Source organism: Oncorhynchus mykiss, unplaced genomic scaffold, assembly GCF_013265735.2.
Source record: "Oncorhynchus mykiss isolate Arlee unplaced genomic scaffold, USDA_OmykA_1.1 un_scaffold_196, whole genome shotgun sequence".
Taxonomy (NCBI): Eukaryota; Metazoa; Chordata; class Actinopteri; order Salmoniformes; family Salmonidae; genus Oncorhynchus; species Oncorhynchus mykiss.
The window spans coordinates 108,196-127,500 of record NW_023493679.1 but is presented as its reverse complement, the minus strand read 5'-3'; the positions used below and the strand labels follow the sequence as shown (position 1 = coordinate 127,500).

At 45.0% G+C, this 19,305-nt stretch overlaps 1 protein-coding gene across 1 annotated transcript in view; it reads left to right on the top strand.

Annotated features, from left to right (window-relative positions):
- The window catches only part of LOC110518927 (cytochrome P450 3A27-like), a 37,597-nt gene that overhangs the window by 5,085 nt on the left and 13,207 nt on the right, over positions 1 to 19,305 (top strand). Inside the window, exon 5 of the mRNA XM_036972882.1 lies at positions 2,004 to 2,117. Within this exon, the coding sequence (XP_036828777.1) occupies positions 2,004 to 2,117 (114 nt within the window). The remainder of the gene's footprint in view (positions 1 to 2,003; positions 2,118 to 19,305) is intronic.

The window sequence follows — 19,305 nt, the reverse complement described above, 5'->3', positions numbered from 1 at the left end:
TCCTCCATGTTTTAGGATGTCTGTCTGAATGGTGAGCTGTTTGATAATTAATACAACTGTCCATGTTTTAGGATGTCTGTCTGAATGGTGAGCTGTTTGATAATTAATACAACTGTCCTCCATGTTTTAGGACTTCCATCTGAATGGTGAGCTGTTTGATAATTAATACAACTGTCCTCCATGTTTTAGGACTTCCATCTGAATGGTGAGCTGTTTGATAATTAATACAACTGTCCTCCATGTTTTAGGACTTCCATCTGAATGGTGAGCTGTTTGATAATTAATACAACTGTCCATGTTTTAGGATGTCTGTCTGAATGGTGAGCTGTTTGATAATTAATACAACTGTCCTCCATGTTTTAGGATGTCTGTCTGAATGGTGAGCTGTTTGATAATTAATACAACTGTCCTCCATGTTTTAGGACGTCTGTCTGAATGGTGAGCTGTTTGATAATTAATACAACTGTCCTCCATGTTTTAGGATGTCTGTCTGAATGGTGAGCTGTTTGATAATTAATACAACTGTCCTCCATGTTTTAGGACTTCCATCTGAATGGTGAGCTGTTTGATAATTAATACAACTGTCCTCCATGTTTTAGGATGTCTGTCTGAATGGTGAGCTGTTTGATAATTAATACAACTGTCCTCCATGTTTTAGGACTTCCATCTGAATGGTGAGCTGTTTGATAATTAATACAACTGTCCTCCATGTTTTAGGATGTCTGTCTGAATGGTGAGCTGTTTGATAATTAATACAACTGTCCTCCATGTTTTAGGACTTCCATCTGAATGGTGAGCTGTTTGATAATTAATACAACTGTCCTCCATGTTTTAGGATGTCTGTCTGAATGGTGAGCTGTTTGATAATTAATACAACTGTCCATGTTTTAGGATGTCTGTCTGAATGGTGAGCTGTTTGATAATTAATACAACTGTCCTCCATGTTTTAGGACTTCCATCTGAATGGTGAGCTGTTTGATAATTAATACAACTGTCCTCCATGTTTTAGGACTTCCATCTGAATGGTGAGCTGTTTGATAATTAATACAACTGTCCTCCATGTTTTAGGATGTCTGTCTGAATGGTGAGCTGTTTGATAATTAATACAACTGTCCATGTTTTAGGATGTCTGTCTGAATGGTGAGCTGTTTGATAATTAATACAACTGTCCTCCATGTTTTAGGACTTCCATCTGAATGGTGAGCTGTTTGATAATTAATACAACTGTCCTCCATGTTTTAGGACTTCCATCTGAATGGTGAGCTGTTTGATAATTAATACAACTGTCCTCCATGTTTTAGGACTTCCATCTGAATGGTGAGCTGTTTGATAATTAATACAACTGTCCATGTTTTAGGATGTCTGTCTGAATGGTGAGCTGTTTGATAATTAATACAACTGTCCTCCATGTTTTAGGATGTCTGTCTGAATGGTGAGCTGTTTGATAATTAATACAACTGTCCTCCATGTTTTAGGACGTCTGTCTGAATGGTGAGCTGTTTGATAATTAATACAACTGTCCTCCATGTTTTAGGACGTCTGTCTGAATGGTGAGCTGTTTGATAATTAATACAACTGTCCTCCATGTTTTAGGACGTCTGTCTGAATGGTGAGCTGTTTGATAATTAATACAACTGTCCTCCATGTTTTAGGACGTCTGTCTGAATGGTGAGCTGTTTGATAATTAATACAACTGTCCTCCATGTTTTAGGACTTCCATCTGAATGGTGAGCTGTTTGATAATTAATACAACTGTCCTCCATGTTTTAGGACTTCCATCTGAATGGTGAGCTGTTTGATAATTAATACAACTGTCCTCCATGTTTTAGGACGTCTGTCTGAATGGTGAGCTGTTTGATAATTAATACAACTGTCCATGTTTTAGGATGTCTGTCTGAATGGTGAGCTGTTTGATAATTAATACAACTGTCCTCCATGTTTTAGGACGTCTGTCTGAATGGTGAGCTGTTTGATAATTAATACAACTGTCCTCCATGTTTTAGGACTTCCATCTGAATGGTGAGATGTTTGATGCGTTGTCCGTTGTTGAGGACGATGCATGGAGACGGATCCGCAGTGTCCTCTCACCTTCCTTTACCTCTGGACGACTGAAAGAGGTAGAACCATCCCTCCATCTCTCCCTTTCGGCTTAATCAATTTGTTATAAACTCTATAGCTTGTTATAAACTCTTTCCTAACTCATTCTAGCTTGTTATAAACTCTTTCCTAACTCATTATAGCTTGTTATAAACTCTTTCCTAACTCATTATAGCTTGTCATAAACTAACTCATTATAGCTTGTTATAAACTCTTTCCTAACTCATTATAGATTGTTATAAACTGTTTTCTAACTCCTTATAGCTTGTTATAAACTAACTCATTATAGCTTGTTATAAACTCTTTCCTAACTCATTATAGCTTGTTATAAACTAACTCATTATAGCTTGTTATAAACTCTTTCCTAACTCATTATAGCTTGTTATAAACTAACTCATTATAGCTTGTTATAAACTAACTCATTATAGCTTGTTATAAACTAACTCATTATAGCTTGTTATAAACTAACTCATTATAGCTTGTTATAAACTAACTCATTATAGCTTGTTATATACTAACTCATTATAGCTTGTTATAAACTAACTCATTATAGCTTGTTATAAACTAACTCATTATAGCTTGTTATAAACTAACTCATTATAGCTTGTTATAAACTCTTTCCTAACTCATTATAGCTTGTTATAAACTAACTCATTATAGCTTGTTATAAACTAACTCATTATAGCTTGTTATAAACTCAAACCTAAATCAAATCAAATTGTATTAGTCGCTAACACATATTTAGCAGTTATGGGTGTAGTGAAATGTTTCTGTTCCTGGCTCCATCAGTGCAGTAATTTCTAACAAGACACAACAATACACACAAGACTAAAAGTAAAATAATGGAATTAAGAAATATAGAAATATTAGGATGAGCAACGTCGAAGTCTGGAGTATAAAATGACAGTTGAAGTCGGAAGTTTACAGACACTTAGTCGGTTAGGACAAACTAGTTTTTACTATAGTTCTGACAAGTCGGTTAGGACATATACTTAGGTTGGAGTCAATAAAACTCGTTTTTCAACCACTCCACAAATGTCTTGTTAACAAACTATAGTTCTGACAAGTCGGTTAGGACATACACTTAGGTTGGAGTCAATTAATCTCGTTTTTCAACCACTCCACAAATGTCTTGTTAACAAACTATAGTTCTGACAAGTCGGTTAGGACAGACACTTAGGTTGGAGTCAATTAAACTCGTTTTTCAACCACTCCACAAATGTCTTGTTACCAAACTATAGTTCTGACAAGTCGGTTAGGACATACAGTGCCTTGCGAAAGCGCTTTTAACGGACCTCTGAGACTATCACAGTGCAGGTGCATTTATACGTAGACTTGATTACACACAGGTGGATTGTATTTATCATCATTAGTCATTTAGGTCAACATTGGATCATTCAGAGATCCTCACTGAACTTCTGGAGAGAGTTTGCTGCACTGAAAGTAAAGGGGCTGAATAATTTTGCACGCCCAATTTTCAGTTTTTGATTTGTTAAAAAAGTTTGAAATATCCAATAAATGTCGTTCCACTTCATGATTGTGTCCCACTTGTTGTTGATTCTTCACAAAAAAATACAGTTTTATATCTTTATGTTTGAAGCCTGAAATGTGGCAAAAGGTCGCAAAGTTCAAGGGGGCCGAATACTTTCGCAAGGCACTGTATACTTTGTGCATGACACAAGTCATTTTTCCAACAATTGTTTACAGACAGATTATTTCACTTATAATTTACTGTATCACAATTCCAGTGGGTCAGAAGTGTACATACACTAAGTTGGCTGTGCCTTTAAACAGCTTGGAAAATTCCAGAAAAAGAATGTCATAGCTTTAGAAGCTTCTGATAGGCTAATTGATATAATTTGAGTCAATTGGAGGTGTACCTGTGGATGTATTTCAAGGCCTACCTTCAAACTCAGTGCCTCTTCGCTTGACATCATGGGAAAATCAAAAGAAAACAGCCAAGACCTCTGAAAAATTATTGTAGATCTCCACAAGTCTGATTCATCCTTGGGAGCAATTTCCAATCACCTGAAGGTGCCACATCTGTACAAACGATAGTACACAAGTATAAACACCATGGGACCACGCAGCCGTCATACCGCTCAGGAAGGCGACGCGTTCGGTCTCCTAGAGATGTACGTACGTTGGTGCGAAAAGTGCAAATCAATCCCAGAACAACAGCAAAGGACCTTGTGAAGATGCTGGAGGAAACAGGTACAAAAGTATCTATATCCACAGTAAAACGAGTCCTATATCGACATAACCTGAAAGGCCACTCAGCAAGGAAGAAGCCACTGCTCCAAAACCGCCATATAAAAGCTAGACTACGGTTTGCAACTGCACATGGGGACAAAGATAGTACTTTTTGCAGTAGGGACTGGTGCACTTCACAAAATAGATGGATTCATGAAGAACGAAATTTATGTGGATATATTGAAGCAACATCTCAAGACATCAGTCAGGAAGTTAAAGCTTGATCACAAATGGGTCTTCCAAATGAACAATGACCCCAAGCATACTTCCAAAGTTGTGGCAAAATGGCTTAAGGACAACAAAGTCAAGGTATTGGAGTGGCCATCACAAAGCCCTGACCTCAATCCCATAGAAAATGTGTGGGCAGAACTGAAAAAGCGTGTGCGAGCAAGGAGGCCTACAAACCTGATTCAGTTACACCAGCTCTGTCAGGAGGAATGGGCCAAAATTCACCCAACTTATTGTGGGACGCTTGTGGAAGGCTACCCCGAAACGTTTGACCCAAGTTAAACAATTTAAAGGCAATGCTACCAAATACTAATTGAGCATATGTAAACTTCTGATCCACTGGGAATGTGGAAGAAAGAAGTAAAAGCTGAAATAAATCATTCTCTCTACTATTATTCTGACATTTCATATTCTTAAAATGAAGTGGTGATTCTAACTGACATAAAACAGGGAATTTGTACTAGGATTAAGTGTGAAGAATTGTGAAAAACTGAGTTTAAATGTATTTGGATAAGGTGCATGTAAACTTCCTACTTCAACTGTATATAGTAGTATGCTCTGATACATATATATATATATATATATATGTGATGTGATGTATAGACATTATGGACAGTATGTGGCTAGACTATATAGCATATCTGTGGAATACATGGATAGAATTGTATACATGCGGCGGCAGGGTAGCCTAGTGGTGAGAGTGTAGGGACGGCAGGGTAGCCTAGTGGTTAGAGCGTAGGGGTGGCAGGGTAGCCTAGTGGTTAGAGTGTAGGGACGGCAGGGTAGCCTAGTGGTTAGAGTGTAGGGACGGCAGGGTAGCCTAGTGGTTAGAGCGTAGGGACGGCAGGGTAGCCTAGTGGTTAGAGCGTAGGGACGGCAGGTTAGCCTAGTGGTTAGAGCGTAGGGGCGGCAGGTTAGCCTAGTGGTTAGAGCGTAGGGGCGGCAGGTTAGCCTAGTGGTTAGAGCGTAGGGACGGCAGGTTAGCCTAGTGGTTAGAGTGTAGGGGCGGCAGGGTAGCCTAGTGGTTAGAGTGTAGGGGCGGCAGGGTAGCCTAGTGGTTAGAGCGTAGGGACGGCAGGTTAGCCTAGTGGTTAGAGCGTAGGGGCGGCAGGTTAGCCTAGTGGTTAGAGTGTAGGGGCGGCAGGTTAGCCTAGTGGTTACAGCGTAGGGACGGCAGGTTAGCCTAGTGGTGAGAGTGTAGGGGCGGCAGGGTAGCCTAGTGGTGAGAGCATTGGACTAGTAACCGGAAGGTTGCAAGTTCAAATCCCCGAGCTGACAAGGTACAAATCTGTCATTCTGCCCCTGAACAGGCAGTTGAAGTTCCTAGGCTGTCATTGAAAATAAATATACAGCAATAGCTGAATAGGATGAGCCTTGACTAGAAACAATACATCCTGTCAGAAAGACCCATTGACTTTCAACATTTTGTTACATTAAATAAAATTCTAAAATGTATTATATTATAATTTTGATGATGATGACAAAGCAAAAAATGTTTTTAAGAAATGTTTGCAAATTTATTAAAAAACAAAAAACAGATACCTTATTAACATAACTATTCCTCTGAAACATGACCCGTTTGACCACCGACTTGCTGTTAAACCTGGATGTCAGCAGCACTTATGTGAAAGACATGACCACCTACTTCCTGCTTGACCCAGATGTCAGTAGCACCAATGTGAAAGACATGACCACCTACTTCCTGCTTGACCCAGATGTCAGTAGCACTAATGTGAAAGACATGACCACCTACTTCCTGCTTGACCCAGATGTCTGTAGCACTAATGTGAAAGACATGACCACCTACTTCCTGCTTGACCCAGTTGTCAACAACAATAATGTGAAACACCGTTCGACTGACAACCTGAGCTTGCAGGCGCCCGGCCCTGTCACAAGGAGTCGCTGGAGCACGATAAGACAAGGTCCCGGACGGCGCTGGGACAATTGTGTGCCATCCTATGGGGTTCCCGGTCACGGTCGGTTGTGACACAGCCTGGGATCGAACACCAGGCTGTATTGTCGCTCTGCAGTGCTATTGACCGCTGCACCACCCAGGACCCAGATCTTCTTCATATAGGACTAGAATTACATGGTGATGGCTTTCACTTCTCTTCACAAAGATTTCATTCTTATTTGGGTCTGAATTAGTAACTGCTATAGTCTACCACCATCTGAATGGTTATGGGTCTGAATTAATAACTGCTATAGTCTACCACCATCTGAATGGTTATGGGTCTGAATTAATAACTGCTATAGTCTACCACCATCTGAATGGTTATGGGTCTGAATTAATGACTGCTATAGTCTACCACCATCTGAATGGTTATGGGTCTGAATTAATAACTGCTATAGTCTACCACCATCTGAATGGCGCCGACAGAGATGGCCGCCTCGCTTCGCGTTCCTAGGAAACTATGCAGTTTTTTGTTTTTTTACGTGTTATTTCTTACATTAGTACCCCAGGTCATCTTAGGTTTCATCACATACAGTCGAGAAGAACTACTGAATATAAGATCAGCGTCAACTCACCATCAGTACGACCAAGAATACGCTTTTCGCGACGCGGATCCTGTGCTCTGCCTTACAAACAGGACAACGGAGTGGATCCCATGCAGCGACCCAAAAAAACGACTCCGAAAAAGAGGGAAACGAGGCGGTCTTCTGGTCAGACTCCGGAGACGGGCACATCGTGCACCATTCCCTAGCATTGTTCTTGCCAATGTCCAGTCTCTTGACAACAAGGTTGATGAAATCCGAGCAAGGGTAGCATTCCAGAGGGACATCAGAGACTGTAACGTTCTTTGCTTCACGGAAACGTGGCTTACTGGAGAGACGCTATCCGAAGCGGTGCAGCCAACAGGTTTCTCCACGCATCGCGCAGACAGGAAAAAACATCTTTCTGGTAAAAAGAGGGGCGGGGGCGTATGCCTTATGACTAACGTGACATGGTGTGATGAAAGAAACATACAGGAACTCAAATCCTTCTGTTCACCTGATTTAGAATTCCTCACAATCAAATGTAGACCGCATTATCTACCAAGAGAATTCTCTTCGATTATAATCACAGCCGTATATATCCCCCCCCAAGCAGACACATCGTTGGCTCTGAATGAACTTTATTTGACTCTTTGCAAACTGGAAACGATTTATCCGGAGGCTGCATTCATTGTAGCTGGGGATTTTAACAAGGCTAATCTGAAAACAAGACTCCCCAAATTTTATCAGCATATCGATTGCGCAACCAGGGGTGGAAAGACCTTGGATCATTGTTACTCTAACTTCCGCGACGCATGTAAGGCCCTGCCCCGCCCCCCTTTCGGAAAAGCTGACCACGACTCCATTTTGTTGATCCCTGCCTACAGACAGAAACTAAAACAAGAGGCTCCCACGCTGAGGTCTGTCCAACGCTGGTCCGACCAAGCTGACTCCACACTCCAAGACTGCTTCCATCACGTGGACTGGGACATGTTTCGTATTGCGTCAGACAACAACATTGACGAATACGCTGATTCGGTGTGCGAGTTCATTAGAACGTGCGTTGAAGATGTCGTTCCCATAGCAACGATTAAAACATTCCCTAACCAGAAACCATGGATTGATGGCAGCATTCGTGTGAAACTGAAAGCGCGAACCACTGCTTTTAATCAGGGCAAGGTGTCTGGTAACATGACCGAATACAAACAGTGCAGCTATTCCCTCCGCAAGGCTATCAAACAAGCTAAGCGTCAGTACAGAGACAAAGTAGAATCTCAATTCAACGGCTCAGACACAAGAGGCATGTGGCAGGGTCTACAGTCAATCACGGACTACAGGAAGAAATCCAGCCCAGTCACGGACCAGGATGTCCTGCTCCCAGGCAGACTAAATAACTTTTTTGCCCGCTTTGAGGACAATACAGTGCCACTGACACGGCCTGCAACGAAAACTTGCGGTCTCTCCTTCACTGCAGCCGAGGTGAGTAAGACATTTAAACGTGTTAACCCTCGCAAGGCTGCAGGCCCAGACGGCATCCCCAGCCGCGCCCTCAGAGCATGCGCAGACCAGCTGGCCGGTGTGTTTACGGACATATTCAATCAATCCCTATACCAGTCTGCTGTTCCCACATGCTTCAAGAGGGCCACCATTGTTCCTGTTCCCAAGAAAGCTAAGGTAACTGAGCTAAACGACTACCGCCCCGTAGCACTCACTTCCGTCATCATGAAGTGCTTTGAGAGACTAGTCAAGGACCATATCACCTCCACCCTACCTGACACCCTAGACCCACTCCAATTTGCTTACCGCCCAAATAGGTCCACAGACGATGCAATCTCAACCACACTGCACACTGCCCTAACCCATCTGGACAAGAGGAATACCTATGTGAGAATGCTGTTCGTTGACTACAGCTCGGCATTCAACACCATAGTACCCTCCAAGCTCGTCATCAAGCTCGAGACCCTGGGTCTCGACCCCGCCCTGTGCAACTGGGTACTGGACTTCCTGACGGGCCGCCCCCAGGTGGTGAGGGTAGGCAACAACATCTCCTCCCCGCTGATCCTCAACACTGGGGCCCCACAAGGGTGCGTTCTGAGCCCTCTCCTGTACTCCCTGTTCACCCACGACTGCGTGGCCACGCACGCCTCCAACTCAATCATCAAGTTTGCGGACGACACAACAGTGGTAGGCTTGATTACCAACAACGACGAGACGGCCTACAGGGAGGAGGTGAGGGCCCTCGGAGTGTGGTGTCAGGAAAATAACCTCACACTCAACGTCAACAAAACTAAGGAGATGATTGTGGACTTCAGGAAACAGCAGAGGGAACACCCCCCTATCCACATTGATGGAACAGTAGTGGAGAGGGTAGCAAGTTTTAAGTTCCTCGGCATACACATCACAGACAAACTGAATTGGTCCACTCAAACAGACAGCATTGTGAAGAAGGCGCAGCAGCGCCTCTTCAACCTCAGGAGGCTGAAGAAATTCGGCTTGTCACCAAAAGCACTCACAAACTTCTACAGATGCACAATCGAGAGCATCCTGGCGGGCTGTATCACCGCCTGGTACGGCAACTGCTCCGCCCTCAACCGTAAGGCTCTCCAGAGGGTAGTGAGGTCTGCACAACGCATCACCGGGGGCAAACTACCTGCCCTCCAGGACACCTACACCACCCGATGTCACAGGAAGGCCATAAAGATCATCAAGGACATCAACCACCCGAGCCACTGCCTGTTCACCCCGCTATCATCCAGAAGGCGAGGTCAGTACAGGTGCATCAAAGCTGGGACCGAGAGACTGAAAAACAGCTTCTATCTCAAGGCTATCAGACTGTTAAACAGCCACCACTAACATTGAGTGGCTGCTGCCAACACACTGACACTGACTCAACTCCAGCCACTTTAATAATGGGATTGATGGGAAATGATGTAAATATATCACTAGCCACTTTAAACAATGCTACCTTATATAATGTTACTTACCCTACATTATTCATCTCATAGGCATACGTATATACTGTACTCTATATCATCGACTGTATCCTTATGTAATACATCAAATCAAATCAAATTTTATTTGTCACATACACATGGTTAGCAGATGTTAATGCGAGTGTAGCGAAATGCTTGTGCTTCTAGTTCCGACAATGCAGTAATAACCAACAAGTAATCTAACTAACAATTCCAAAACTACTGTCTTGTACACAGTGTGAGGGGATAAAGAATATGTACATAAGGATATATGAATGAGTGATGGTACAGAGCAGCATAGGCAGATACAGTAGATTGTATCGAGTACAGTATATACATATGAGATGAGTATGTAAACAAAGTGGCATAGTTAAAGTGGCTAGTGATACATGTATTACATAAGGATACAGTCGATGATATAGAGTACAGTATATACGTATGCCTATGAGATGAATAATGTAGGGTAAGTAACATTATATAAGGTAGCATTGTTTAAAGTGGCTAGTGATATATTTACATCATTTCCCATCAATCCCATTATTAAAGTGGCTGGAGTTGAGTCAGTGTCAGTGTCTTGGCAGCAGACACTCAATGTTAGTGGTGGCTGTTTAACAGTCTGATAGCCTTGAGATAGAAGCTGTTTTTCAGTCTCTCGGTCCCAGCTTTGATGCACCTGTACTGACCTCGCCTTCTGGATGATAGCGGGGTGAACAGGCAGTGGCTCGGGTGGTTGATGTCCTTGATGATCTTTATGGCCTTCCTGTGACATCGGGTGGTGTAGGTGTCCTGGAGGGCAGGTAGTTTGCCCCCGGTGATGCGTTGTGCAGACCTCACTACCCTCTGGAGAGCCTTACGGTTGAGGGCGGAGCAGTTGCCGTACCAGGCGGTGATACAGCCCGCCAGGATGCTCTCGATTGTGCATCTGTAGAAGTTTGTGAGTGCTTTTGGTGACAAGCCGAATTTCTTCAGCCTCCTGAGGTTGAAGAGGCGCTGCTGCGCCTTCTTCACAATGCTGTCTGTGTGAGTGGACCAATTCAGTTTGTCTGTGATGTGTATGCCGAGGAACTTAAAACTTGCTACCCTCTCCACTACTGTTCCATCAATGTGGATAGGGGGGTGTTCCCTCTGCTGTTTCCTGAAGTCCACAATCATCTCCTTAGTTTTGTTGACGTTGAGTGTGAGGTTATTTTCCTGACACCACACTCCGAGGGCCCTCACCTCCTCCCTGTAGGCCGTCTCGTCGTTGTTGGTAATCAAGCCTACCACTGTTGTGTCGTCCGCAAACTTGATGATTGAGTTGGAGGCGTGCGTGGCCACGCAGTCGTGGGTGAACAGGGAGTACAGGAGAGGGCTCAGAACGCACTCTTGTGGGGCCCCAGTGTTGAGGATCAGCGGGGAGGAGATGTTGTTGCCTACCCTCACCACCTGGGGGCGGCCCGTCAGGAAGTCCAGTACCCAGTTGCACAGGGCGGGGTCGAGACCCAGGGTCTCGAGCTTGATGACGAGCTTGGAGGGTACTATGGTGTTGAATGCCGAGCTGTAGTCAACGAACAGCATTCTCACATAGGTATTCCTCTTGTCCAGATGGGTTAGGGCAGTGTGCAGTGTGGTTGAGATTGCATCGTCTGTGGACCTATTTGGGCGGTAAGCAAATTGGAGTGGGTCTAGGGTGTCAGGTAGGGTGGAGGTGATATGGTCCTTGACTAGTCTCTCAAAGCACTTCATGATGACGGAAGTGAGTGCTACGGGGCGGTAGTCGTTTAGCTCAGTTACCTTAGCTTTCTTGGGAACAGGAACAATGGTGGCCCTCTTGAAGCATGTGGGAACAGCAGACTGGTATAGGGATTGATTGAATATGTCCGTAAACACACCGGCCAGCTGGTCTGCGCATGCTCTGAGGGCGCGGCTGGGGATGCCGTCTGGGCCTGCAGCCTTGCGAGGGTTAACACGTTTAAATGTCTTACTCACCTCGGCTGCAGTGAAGGAGAGACCGCAAGTTTTCGTTGCAGGCCGTGTCAGTGGCACTGTATTGTCCTCAAAGCGGGCAAAAAAGTTATTTAGTCTGCCTGGGAGCAGGACATCCTGGTCCGTGACTGGGCTGGATTTCTTCCTGTAGTCCGTGATTGACTGTAGACCCTGCCACATGCCTCTTGTGTCTGAGCCGTTGAATTGAGATTCTACTTTGTCTCTGTACTGACGCTTAGCTTGTTTGATAGCCTTGCGGAGGGAATAGCTGCACTGTTTGTATTCGGTCATGTTACCAGACACCTTGCCCTGATTAAAAGCAGTGGTTCGCGCTTTCAGTTTCACACGAATGCTGCCATCAATCCATGGTTTCTGGTTAGGGAATGTTTTAATCGTTGCTATGGGAACGACATCTTCAACGCACGTTCTAATGAACTCGCACACCGAATCAGCGTATTCGTCAATGTTGTTGTCTGACGCAATACGAAACATGTCCCAGTCCACGTGATGGAAGCAGTCTTGGAGTGTGGAGTCAGCTTGGTCGGACCAGCGTTGGACAGACCTCAGCGTGGGAGCCTCTTGTTTTAGTTTCTGTCTGTAGGCAGGGATCAACAAAATGGAGTCGTGGTCAGCTTTTCCGAAAGGGGGGCGGGGCAGGGCCTTATATGTGTCGCGGAAGTTAGAGTAACAATGATCCAAAGTCTTTCCACCCCTGGTTGCGCAATCGATATGCTGATAAAATTTGGGGAGTCTTGTTTTCAGATTAGCCTTGTTAAAATCCCCAGCTACAATGAATGCAGCCTCCGGATAAATGGTTTCCAGTTTGCAAAGAGTCAAATAAAGTTCATTCAGAGCCAACTTGGGGGGGGATATATACGGCTGTGATTATAATCGAAGAGAATTCTCTTGGTAGATAATGCGGTCTACATTTGATTGTGAGGAATTCTAAATCAGGTGAACAGAAGGATTTGAGTTCCTGTATGTTTCTTTCATCACACCATGTCACGTTAGTCATAAGGCATACGCCCCCGCCCCTCTTTTTACCAGAAAGATGTTTTTTCCTGTCTGCGCGATGCGTGGAGAAACCTGTTGGCTGCACCGCTTCGGATAGCGTCTCTCCAGTAAGCCACGTTTCCGTGAAGCAAAGAACGTTACAGTCTCTGATGTCCCTCTGGAATGCTACCCTTGCTCGGATTTCATCAACCTTGTTGTCAAGAGACTGGACATTGGCAAGAACAATGCTAGGGAATGGTGCACGATGTGCCCGTCTCCGGAGTCTGACCAGAAGACCGCCTCGTTTCCCTCTTTTTCGGAGTCGTTTTTTTGGGTCGCTGCATAGGATCCACTCCGTTGTCCTGTTTGTAAGGCAGAGCACAGGATCCGCGTCGCGAAAAGCGTATTCTTGGTCGTACTGATGGTGAGTTGACGCTGATCTTATATTCAGTAGTTCTTCTCGACTGTATGTGATGAAACCTAAGATGACCTGGGGTACTAATGTAAGAAATAACACGTAAAAAAACAAAAAACTGCATAGTTTCCTAGGAACGCGAAGCGAGGCGGCCATCTCTGTCGGCGCCGGAAGTAAAGAATACATGTATCACTAGCCACTTTAACTATGCCACTTTGTTTACATACTCATCTCATATGTATATACTGTACTCGATACAATCTACTGTATCTGCCTATGCTGCTCTGTACCATCACTCATTCATATATCCTTATGTACATATTCTTTATCCCCTCACACTGTGTACAAGACAGTAGTTTTGGAATTGTTAGTTAGATTACTTGTTGGTTATTACTGCATTGTCGGAACTAGAAGCACAAGCATTTCGCTACACTCGCATTAACATCTGCTAACCATGTGTATGTGACAAATAAAATTTGATTTGATTTGATTTGATTTGAATGGTTATGGGTCTGAATTAATAACTGCTATAGTCTACCACCATCTGAATGGTTATGGGTCTGAATTAATAACTGCTATAGTCTACCACCATCTGAATGGTTATGGGTCTGAATTAATAACTGCTATAGTCTACCACCATCTGAATGGTTATGGGTCTGAATGGTTATGGGTCTGAATTAATAACTGCTATAGTCTACCACCATCTGAATGGTTATGGGTCTGAATTAATAACTGCTATAGTCTACCCCCATCTGAATGGTTATGGGTCTGAATTAATAACTGCTATAGTCTACCGCCATCTGAATGGTTATGTGTCTGAATTAATAACTGCTATAGTCTACCACCATCTGAATGGTTATGGGTCTGAATTAATAACTGCTATAGTCTACTGCCATCTGAATGGTTATGGGTCTGAATTAATAACTGCTATAGTCTACCACCATCTGAATGGTTATGGGTCTGAATTAATAACTGCTATAGTCTACCACCATCTGAATGGTTATGGGTCTGAATTAATAACTGCTATAGTCTACCGCCATCTGAATGGTTATGGGTCTGAATTAATAACTGCTATAGTCTACCACCATCTGAATGGTTATGGGTCTGAATTAATAACTGCTATATATATATATATGTAGATATGTAGATGTTTGGTATCATGAAACAGCACTCTGTTAACCACTCTCTCGCTCTCTCTATCTCTATGTCTCTCTCTGTCTCTCTCTCTCTCTCTCTCTCTCAATCTCTCTCTCTCTCGCTCTGTATTTCTCTCTCTCTCTCTCTCTCTCTCTCTCTCTCTCACTCTCTCTCTCTACGTCTCTCTCTCTCTATCTCTCTCTCTCAATATATATATATATATATATAGTGAGCGGACCAAGTAATTTGGTGTTACTCTAAAGCGGAAAGGTGGAATAAACGAGTCAGGAGTATGTTTTCTTAATTGAACAAAGTTCTCCATTGAGGGATTTCTTTCAACTCCAACACTCCAACACAATCAATGATGATCTCCCAAGGAAAACATAAATCTTCTTCTGTACACGAAAAAGAAACACAAGACGAGTATCTTTACACAATAACATAAATCACTGATTTGTCACCGTCTTAATGGTTTGTTCGTGGATAGCTCCCATCTCGTGGTGGCCGTCCCCCAGAGGTAGTTTGTCTTCTTCTTTTCACCTTCTGAAAGGTACGTCTCCTCCTTTGGAGGAGCAAACACTCTTTTCTTTTATATCTTCCACCTCCCTCCTCTCTTTTGTAGGGAAAAGAGAATAGGTCAATAGTACTGTCAGCTGTTGCCCCTGATCACCTTGACCCACATGCCTAGCTGGGCTACTATCCAGCCATCTGGCGGTCCTTCCACATACCTCCCCCCTCAGGACCGGACCAGAGGGCCGGGACAGCGCGTCTGCATTCCCGTTCCTCGATCCGGCCCTGTGGATGACATGGAAAGAAAACGGTTGTAAAGCAAGAAACCATCTGGCTATTGTGTTGTTATTGTTTCTCTTACCGGTCATCCACGTGAGGGGAGCATGGTCGGTAACGAGGGCAAACCTACGTCCAAGCAGGTAGTACCGGAGATAATCGAGGGCCCACTGTTCCCGATCACTGCGCTTCCTACTTATGAAGAGAATAGGCCTTCACCCTGAGCTAGGATGGCCCGAGCCCCGTATCCGAGGCGTCGACCTGCACAATGAACTCTTGGGAGAAGTCAGGAGCTTGCAGGACGGGATCAGAGCACAGGCTATCTTTAAGCAACTGAAAGGCGTCTTGTCCTTCCACACTACACGGTTTGGCAGGTTTTTCTTGATGAGGTTTGTGAGGGGGTTGGCAATGGTTGCATATCCTGGGATGAAACGGCGATAACATCCCGTTATCCATAAGAAGGCCCGAACATCCCGCTTTGTCTGGGGTCGAGGCCAGTCCCGAATTGCCCTGGTCTTCTCTGCCTGTGGGCGTATTTTCCCGTTCCCCACGGTGTATCCCGGGTATTTCGCTTCGGACAGACCCAGGCAGCCTTTTTTGTGATTGGCCGTCAACCCTGTAGCTTTCAGGCTCACGAGCACCGCCCGTAGTCGCAGGAGGTGACTGTCCCAGTCCTCGCTGTGGATGACCACATCGTCTATGTATGCCGCTGAATACTCTTGATGGGGCTGTAGAATGGCATCCATGAGGTGTTGGAAAGTTGTCGCAGTACCATGCTGTCCGAAGGGCATCCTCACATACTGGGCGATCCTCCAGAGCACAGACACTTGCCAATATCCCTTCATCAAATCCTGGGTGGTGATGAACTTGGCCTTTCCTAAGCGCTCCAAGAGTTCATCCACGCGGGGCATGGGATACGCGTCGAATGTAGAGATGGCGTTCACCCTCCTAAAGTCGAATGTCATACTACCACCGGGTTTGGGGACCAGGACTATGGGACTGGACCACTCACTCGTCGATGGCTCGATCACACCCGTCCTCAGCATCTCCCTTTACCTCGTTCTTAGCGATGACTCGGCGGGCCTCAGGATTCCTCTAAGGCCGGATATGCCGGGTTCAGTGTGGATATGGTGAAACAGGACATCTGTTTTTGAGAACACCCTGCCCTATTGCATAATCAGCGTGTAAAGCCATCTCGACTGCTCCGGCAGGAGAGTTCGGCCACGGCGCACCTGTGGTAAGGCCTCCTCTTTTTCCTTTGCCCTCCAGGGCCATCAAAGCCACCTCCTCCTCTCTTCTTCAACAGGTTTATGTGATAGAGTTGGACCTTCTTCCTCCTGTCAGGTTGCTTGATGAGGTAATTGACCGGTGAGACCCTTTCCGCTACCTCGTAGGGGCCCCCTCCACTACGCTAGCAAGCGGTGTTCAGCCGTGGGCACGAGCACCATCACTTTCTCTCACGGGGTGTCGCTGACTTATCGTAGGCCCGGCCTTAGGTCCGTTGCGTCTTCTCCATATGCTCCTTTAATATGGGCCTTTAATATGGGCCACACTGCCGACAGGCGGTCTCTCATTGGGGTAATGTGTTCCATCGTGGACCGGAATGGGCATGGTTGGGCCTCCCAGGTCTCCTTGACTAAATCGAGGATCCCTCGACAGGGCCTGCAGTAGAGCAATTCAAATGGGGAAAACCCAGTGTACTTCTCGCAGGGCAAACATTAAGTAGAGGGAGAAGCATGTCCCAGATTGTCCCATCTCTGGACATCACTCTTCTCAACATGTTTTTAATCGTTTTGTTCAGGCGTTCGCACAAACCGTCTGTCTGTGGGTGGAATTATTATTTATTTATTATTATTTACCTTTATTTAACCAGGTAGGCTAGTTGAGAACAAGTTCTCATTTACAATTGCGACCTGGCCAAGATAAAGCAAAGCAGTTCGACAGATACAACAACACAGAGTTACACATGGAGTAAAACAAACATACAGTCAATAATAAAGTATAAACAAGTCTATATACAATGTGAGCAAATGAGGTGAGAAGGGAGGTAAAGGCAAAAAAGGCCTTGGTGGCAAGGTAAATACAATATAGCAAGTAAAACACTGGAATGGTAGTTTTGCAATGGAAGAATGTGCAAAGTAGAAATAAAAATAATGGGGTGCAAAGGAGCAAAATAAATAAATAAATTAAATACAGTTGGGAAAGAGGTAGTTGATAGGGCTAAATTATAGGTGGGCTATGTACAGGTGCAGTAATCTGTGAGCTGCTCTGACAGTTGGTGCTTAAAGCTAGTGAGGGAGATAAGTGTTTCCAGTTTCAGAGATTTTTGTAGTACGTTCCAGTCATTGGCAGCAGAGAACTGGAAAGAGAGGCGGCCAAAGAAAGAATTGGTTTTGGGGGTGACTAGAGAGATATACCTGCTGGAGCGTGTGCTACAGGTGGGAGATGCTATGGAATGTGCTTGTGCGTATCTGTTGAACCTGGTATAACCGACACAAGTCCTTCATCAACCGGGACATGAACGGGGTTCCCTGATCGGTTAGGATTGTCTTGGGAAGGCCCATCCGAGAGAACATCATGAACAATTCCTTGGAGATTCCCTTTGACGACAAGTTACGAAAGGGTATGGCCTCTGGGAACTTGGTAGCTACGACAACTAGGATGTACTCGTGTCCTCTGGCAGATTTTTGGGAGGTCCATAGCTATGCGTTCAAAGGGGAGTCTCTATGATGGGGAGAGGAATCAAAGCACGCAGGTGTTGCCGTGGGGCTGTACGCTGACATTGATCACACGTCCTACATTACCTGGCCACATCTCGGGTGACACAGGGCCAATAGAACCTCTGCATGATTCTGTCGATAGTTTTGTCCCGTGCCAGGTGTCCTCCTAAGACGTGGGAATGTGCCAGCTGTAGGACAGTATCCCTGTATGGTCTAGGCACCATTAATAATTCCTGTTTTTCCCCCTTCGTTGCCTGATTGCATAGTAGGGAAGAGAGGGCTCACCTGATCCGTCAACGTTCCTCCCGTCGATCACCTTCACCTTCCTCATGGCATCCCGTAGGTCTGGGTCTCTATGCTGAGAGGTGCCGAACTGTCCCATTCATTCTTGGTCGACCTCGGTAGAGGGGTGTGGAGGTTGTTCCCCATCCCCGCCAGGGGTGCCGAGGAGAATCCTTTCCATGTTCCCTCCTCGGATGGGGCTTCAAATGTAGCGCTTAGCCCCTGGTTGCTCCTTCCTTCCTGGTCGTATATAACCCTTCGCAGGTGTCTTCACCGGTGGTTTCCTGGAATAGCTGTCAGAGACGTTGGGTCGCTATTTCTTCCTCTGCTCCAGAGGACGAGGTCGAGGCTACGTTTCCTTGTAGGGCTACTACCTCGAGCTTGGATTTGTTTAGCGTTCATGTCCCCCTTCGGTGGCCCGGCTCTTGCCGTGTGATAGAGAGACCTGATCCCCTTTTTCCTGTGTGTAACGTCATCTGCTGAAGCTCCTTATATAGGCGGCAGTCTCTCCCAGTCAATAATGTGCCGAAGCTCCTTATATGGCGGGCAGTCTCTCCCAGTCAGTAATGTGCCGAAGCTCCTTATATAGGGGGCAGTCTCTCCCAGTCAATAATGTGCCGAAGCTCCTTATATAGGGGGCAGTCTCTCCCAGTCAATAATGTGCCGAAGCTCCTTATATAGGGGGCAGTCTCTCCCAGTCAATAATGGCACCTTCAGCTGGGGTACTTTCCCTGCCTTGACTGTACACCTTCCTTGCGGTCTCCAACTAATGCCCGCATTCTCCACAATATATATATATATATATATATATATATATATATATTTATATATGTTTGGTATCATAAAGCAGCACTCTGTTAACCTCTCTCTCTCTCTCTGTCTCTGTCTCTGTCTCTGTTTCTCTCTGTCTCTGTCTCTGTCTCTCTCTATACATATAGATGTTTGGTATCATAAAGCAGCGCTCTGTTAACCTCTCTCTCTC